Raw genomic sequence first — 6000 nt, forward strand, 5'->3', positions numbered from 1 at the left:
AGAGTCAGGAGGGCACATGGATTTCTTTGGGCTTCCCTGGAGATAGGGAATTGTAATTGTTTAAGGGAGCATGTGCCTCTCCAGGGAATACTGGGGGCCATTCCAAAGTCCCTATGGCACTGTGCCAGATTTGGTCATTGCAGAGGCCATATTCTCTCGTGTTTTTATAAACTTGCTAAACTACAGTGGGCTCGGGCTGAATAGGGTCCTCCAAAGATTCATGTCCCACAGGAGTCCCGATTATACCCTATATAACAGCGCCTTTATAGGTGTGTATAGTGAACTAGGTTGGCCACTAGTCCAGCGACCTGTGTCCCTATAAGCATTCAAGACAGATAAAACAAAGTAGAGTAAGGAATAGAAGAGGAAGAGATTGGAAAGATATCATCCTGGTCCATCAATAAGTGGCCATCCACAGCAGCAAAAATATAAGCACCGAGTTGGACCGGAAGCTGGATGTAGTGACATAGGCCTATAATCTGAGGAGGCTGAGGCAGGAGGATGAGAAGCCCAAGATACATGTATGTACAGAGTGTATTCAAGCCAACCTGGGCAATTTGATGAGATCCTGTTTCAAAAATAAAAAGAAGGCTGAGGATGTATCTCGGTAGCTGAGTGCTCTCCTACCACACACGTGGCCCTGGGCTCAGACCCCAGTATCGCACTCTTCCGAACACACAGAGAATTCTGCTACAATAGTAGCCTGGCAAGAGCGTGCGTAGGGGACTCGTGATGAGCTTCCCTGGGGTTTCCACAGCCTCGCCCCTCACTGGGGGATTGCTGGGGCCTCCAACCTTAGCACATAGCCTTTGAGCACTGCAGAGGCTAGAGAAGATGTGGTCCCCAAATACTGCCCCTGGTTTTGCCTGGGTGGACGCTGATTTTGCTGCACCGATCCTATCTTTGAGAAGACCTGAGCGTGAGGTAAATTGCATGGGAGAAATAGTGCTCCTACCGAGGCAGCTGACTCCAAGATCAACACCCTCACTCCTTGTTAAAGGGCATCCTTCAAGTGACAGCAGGGGAGATGTTTGGGAGGAGGTAAATAGACCCAGTGACCTCAAGTAGTCACTGCAGAATCTCTGTGCGCCTTTCTCCAGATGCCGCGCCAACAAAGAGGCAGGGACAGTGACAGCAATTGCAATAAGCAAGTGGCTAGGGTCTGCGTGCTATGTGGTGAGAGGCAATACTCAGAACATTAACCCTTTCTTTCACAGGTAAGATTGAGAGGTTTCCCAAGGCACCCAGCTGAAAGTGATGGACCCAAAGGTGACCAGACAAATTGTAGCAGAGAGAAGGTCAGAGGCTCAAAGCCAACTCTCCTTCCTAAGACACTTCATTTCCATCTTAAGGCTGGTCTTCTAGGAGGTTCTTTTTGGAGTCTGACGAGCAGTCAGGAGGCTTTCATGGAATTTGACTTACACGAGTATCTTAATTAAGACTCAAATTAGAATTTCTGGCACCTGACACGTGGAAAAAAGAAAAGGCACATGCAGATAGATTAGAAATCACGGAGCCGGCTGCGCCGTCTTGATACATGAAACACTTGTTTCCCCTGAATCACAGCCTTCCTAGGAATGGGCCTCTGGAGCCTCATCCTGAGAGCTGGTGTTGGGACAGTTGAGGCCTCCCTAGATTCAGTAACTGGCAGAAAGCTGACCACCCGGGCCCCAACACTAAGTCGTAACGCCCTGCCTGCTTCTCTCTATGACAGCCCTGCTGTTGAGACACAGAACAACCCTTACCTGAGACTGTCTCAGTAAAAATTCCTCCAGGAGCCAGTGAGATAGATCAGTGGGAGAAGATGCTTGCCATGCAGGCCCGGTGAGCCTGAGCTCCATCCCTGGACCACATATAGAGGCGGGAGGAGAGAACATGTGGCAGTCAGAGGACAGCCTTGTGGAGTTAGTTCTCTGAAGTCCATGTGCATGCCTCCCGTCATATACAGAGTGCTCCTTCACTTTCTCCTTTATCAAGGAGTGTGGGGGAAGCTGCCACTTTGAGGCAGAGATTTGAAATAGGAACCCTTCAGCATCGCTCTGCCTGATCATGTGACTGGGCTGAACCCCGATCTGTGGACTCCAGGGTCAACTCTCCTGTGGCACTGCAGCCGCCCAGATGGCTGCTAATCAGGGTTCTGTTGCTAAGGAACACCCATAGGACCCTAATGACAAGATCTGCAAATCTACTGTTTGTTCCAGGAGGGGAAAAAATACTGTAAAGTAAAAACATTAAGGAAACTCATCACAGCTGAAGGCTACCTCTTAACAAGAGGTCCAGAGGGCCAGGGCCAGGTCGGTTCCTGTTGTCACTTTTTCTCCAAGGGCTCTGGCATAATGCACTCTCTTGGATTAAGAACCACTGATGCATGCACAAATACTGTCTTGGACCATTTTGTGGTGCAATAATAGAATACCACCAACTGGGCAATTTATAGACAGTATGATTTTCTTTGGCTTATATTGCGCATGCTGGGAGATGCTAATTGAGGGTTGTTTGGATGTGGTGAGGGCCTTCTGGGTGCTCCAAAATATGACCTCAAGAATGAGAAAAGGCCTAATTTGCTGTTTGTTTGAGATGGGATCTCACTTTGCAGTGCAGGCTGTCCTGGAACTCACCTGAAATTCATGGAAATTCTCCAACAGGACACAGAAGAAAAGAAGTAGACCTCAGCATTGATTCTGACCATCACATTAGCTGGTAGGTAGTGAGAAAGGATGAGTTTGTCTGGGAGCCTCACTCTGCTGTTGCCCTGAGAAGAGCTGGTTTCTTTTATTTTATTTATTCCATAAATTCTTTATGGAATTTTCCTAATTCCATAAAGGAGAGGGAAGGGGGAGGGGACAGATGCAAGTGGAGAGGAGAGCTCTGCTGAGGCCTTTTGCAATCTCTGTGGATGTCATGTGTACTACAGAAAGGCTTTCTGGAAATTGGCTCTCCTCCTGAATTTTCAAACCATGAAGGTGAGAGTTAAGAAGCATTCTCACGGGTTGGAGAGATGGCCCAGCAGGTGGTACTTGCTGGGCAAGCCTGATGACCTGGGTTCGAGGACCACATGAAGGAGGAAGGAGAGAAGGATTCCACCAAGTGGTCCCCTGTGGCTTGCGACATGCTTTATCTCCATGGGGCAGCACAAAATCTAGCTCCCTGGAGGCTTTCTATTCCATACACCCCAGGTTTAAATACTCAGGGATCCTCTGCCCAGGCCTTCCCTTTCTGGCTCGTGAAGGGCATGTGGCCCTTTGGTGCTTATGGCGGGCAAAAACTTTGGTCTCAACTCTTTCCCATGGATACACTCAAGAGTTTGCCTCATTAGTGTTCTCTGGGGATTTCCTTTGTAAGTCATTGTCCAGGTGACACATGATCGCTTCCCCACACAGAAACTTTCATCTTTTTTCTCATCTTGGTAGGAGATGGGGAGGACAGAAGCTGAGTCAAATGCAGATATGAAGTAGGTACACTGTTTGAAGCTCTACATTTGGTGAATGTTCATGAGTAAATGTGAAGGACCTAGACAGACGTGCACCAGACCCTAGAAAAGATGGCAATCAACACAACCAAATTTATACTGGATGCCATGATGATAGTGAGGACCCACAGAGCACTAAGAGATGTATAATCCTGACATTGTTGGCTTGACATTGTAATTGAAGAGACAGGATAGATACATTAGAAGTGAGTTACAAGGCTCATGCTAGCTGGTTGAGCATTTGGGCATTGTTCTGAGCTGTTGGCACAGAAAACCCATATAGGCAAAGACCATTCCAAGGTGCAGTAGGAAGACGGTTCATGATGAGCCAGAACAAGTGGGAAGGATCTGAGGGATGGTGCACCTGATATGGGCCTTGAAGAAACTTAAGTCCTAAGGAAAGGAAAGAGGAGGCTGTTTTGCTTACGTTGAGGCTGTTGGCCATTCTTGCTGAAGGCAGGTGTGTGATGTCTGCCCTCCCACCCAGAATCCCCCAGACCTCAGCAGCTCTAGAGAGATCATCAGTAATCAAGAGAAGTCACAGAAGCCAATCAAAAGGCGAGGACTTTTGACCATGGAGGGAAATGTGTGATTGAGTGTGTAGTCCGTTAGGCCAGGAGGGAGTGCGATGCACTTTTCTATAGGAAATCCCAAGGACCCCAGCACTTGATACCTTGCGCAGTTTGTTCCCTCCACACACCTATGACAACACTCCCAGGGGTAATGTTTGCAGGAAAGACACTGAGTGCATCCGTCTAATCTCACTCTTCCCCTAGTGACAGTAAACGTCACCCCTTAACTCAAAAGTTCATATTTTGGGGGAACCTTCAAATGTTTGCTTCAGGTAAGAGCCTGGACCATTCATGCCCCCCCCCCCAAATTCTGTAGAGTTTCTGCTTTCCACAGGCTAAAGCCTCAGGTGAAGGAGTGCTCAAAACGAGGAAGCCTAGTTGTTATTTTTTTTATTTGTAGATCAAAGAAGAAAATCAAATGTTCATTTTTTTATGGATCTTGAAAAAGCATTTTGATTTAAAAATCCATTTTGGTTTAGAACTAATCATCCAGGTAAGGCCTGGATGTAGAAAATATTTCTACTTTTACACCACAAGCTAGCATCATGCCCTGGAGCACAGAAACAGGAATATACACTTTTATCATTAGTTAAAAGCACTCAGGAAGGACACTTTCCCTTGAGGGAAAGAAAGAAAGATTTGAGCAAATATCTAGAACTATGATTAGGGGACTTAGTGGCGTATGCCGGCACCACTGGCTTTTATCAAGCTTTTACAATGTCCCCAAGCCCTTCTCTAAGTACTTCACCACATAACTCATCAAAGAGGGAAGTTACCCCTAAATTAACCTGCAAATTAACAGGTTATTTTGCAGTGAATATGGTATGCATACGTTACCTAGTCAAAATATAAAACTTCATTTTAAAAAGCTTGATTTCAATAATCCAAACTAAAGGTATTCTTTAAAAATCGTAGAAGATACTTGAAGCTCTTGAACGGAGGAGAGAAAGAATGGGAAGTGTCAGATGGGTCTTGGGCCTTTTATCAGAAGGACTGGCCTTTGCTGCTTAGGGAGGCAATTGCCCTCCATATCTGTTTCCTTGAAGGATGACTTGTCAAGTTCAGTGCCTCAGAGAAGAACAAGTTGTGGCAAAGACTGACTTGATCTCCACACACAGCTAGGCTCTAAGAAGCACTTTCCCAGCCTTAGTTCTCCTTCAGAACACAGGTCATTCACAGCAGAGGGAGGTCTGCGCAAGCCTAGGCCCTCCTGTGGCCCTCGATTCACATCTGCTCCAGGACCCCCAACCCCAGAGTGCAGCCTCCCCAGGGTGGCTGCCCCACACTGCAGAAAAGCCCTCACAGGGCTGCAGCCTCACAGTGGCCATGTTTTTTTCTGGGGTGAGGGGCATTCTTATGATGTGGTATCCTACAAAGCAAGCAGGCCAAGCACGGCTTTGCAGTGCACCGAGCTCTTACCTGAGGTGATCCCTAGGAGAGCGAGGACAATGACTGGCCCCTGCATACCAGATGGCTGCCTGTGCATACGGCTTTCCAGCATTTTCGCCCAGTGTTCTAGCCCACATTTATTCTAGATACCACAATCCTCCTTCCCCTCCTGACTCTGTTGCCAGGCGTGAAACCAAACAGATGGTAGCTAAGGGAGACTCTAAACAATGTGTGGTCTGTTGGCTCCTTGATGACCTACTTGTGTGATAACCTGCTACCCAACAGGCTCACTGGCCCATCCTAGCTAACCCAAGGTCTGTCCCCGAAGTCCTCAGTCACGTGTCTCCATAGAGAACTCATAAGAAGTCAGAAAATCAAAAAGTAATACACTGGTCAAAGCCATACTCACATGTCCTGAACACAATGGCCTCCACTGTACCCAGGCCTGGTGTCATTTGCCCAAGTGAGGCCTGCAAGTGATGAGGGTCTCTACTGACCTGGACTGAGGAGCAGAACTCAGACTTGAAACTCATTCTCAAGACAATAGCTGAGAGCTGGAACCAAATGTCT

General features: G+C 47.4%; 1 protein-coding gene across 2 annotated transcripts in view; it reads right to left on the minus strand.

The window, feature by feature from the left end:
- The window catches only part of Cdhr3 (cadherin related family member 3), a 65375-nt gene extending 59778 nt beyond the window's left edge, over positions 1 to 5597 (minus strand). For both annotated transcript variants that reach the window (XM_060366894.1, XM_060366889.1), the window contains exon 1: positions 5461 to 5597. In XM_060366894.1, the coding sequence (XP_060222877.1) occupies positions 5461 to 5542 (82 nt within the window). In that variant the 5' untranslated portion in view covers positions 5543 to 5597. The remainder of the gene's footprint in view (positions 1 to 5460) is intronic.
- Positions 5598 to 6000: the final 403 nt, after the last annotated feature.

This window comes from Meriones unguiculatus, chromosome 1 (genome assembly GCF_030254825.1).
Source record: "Meriones unguiculatus strain TT.TT164.6M chromosome 1, Bangor_MerUng_6.1, whole genome shotgun sequence".
NCBI classification, from domain to species: domain Eukaryota; kingdom Metazoa; phylum Chordata; class Mammalia; order Rodentia; family Muridae; genus Meriones; species Meriones unguiculatus.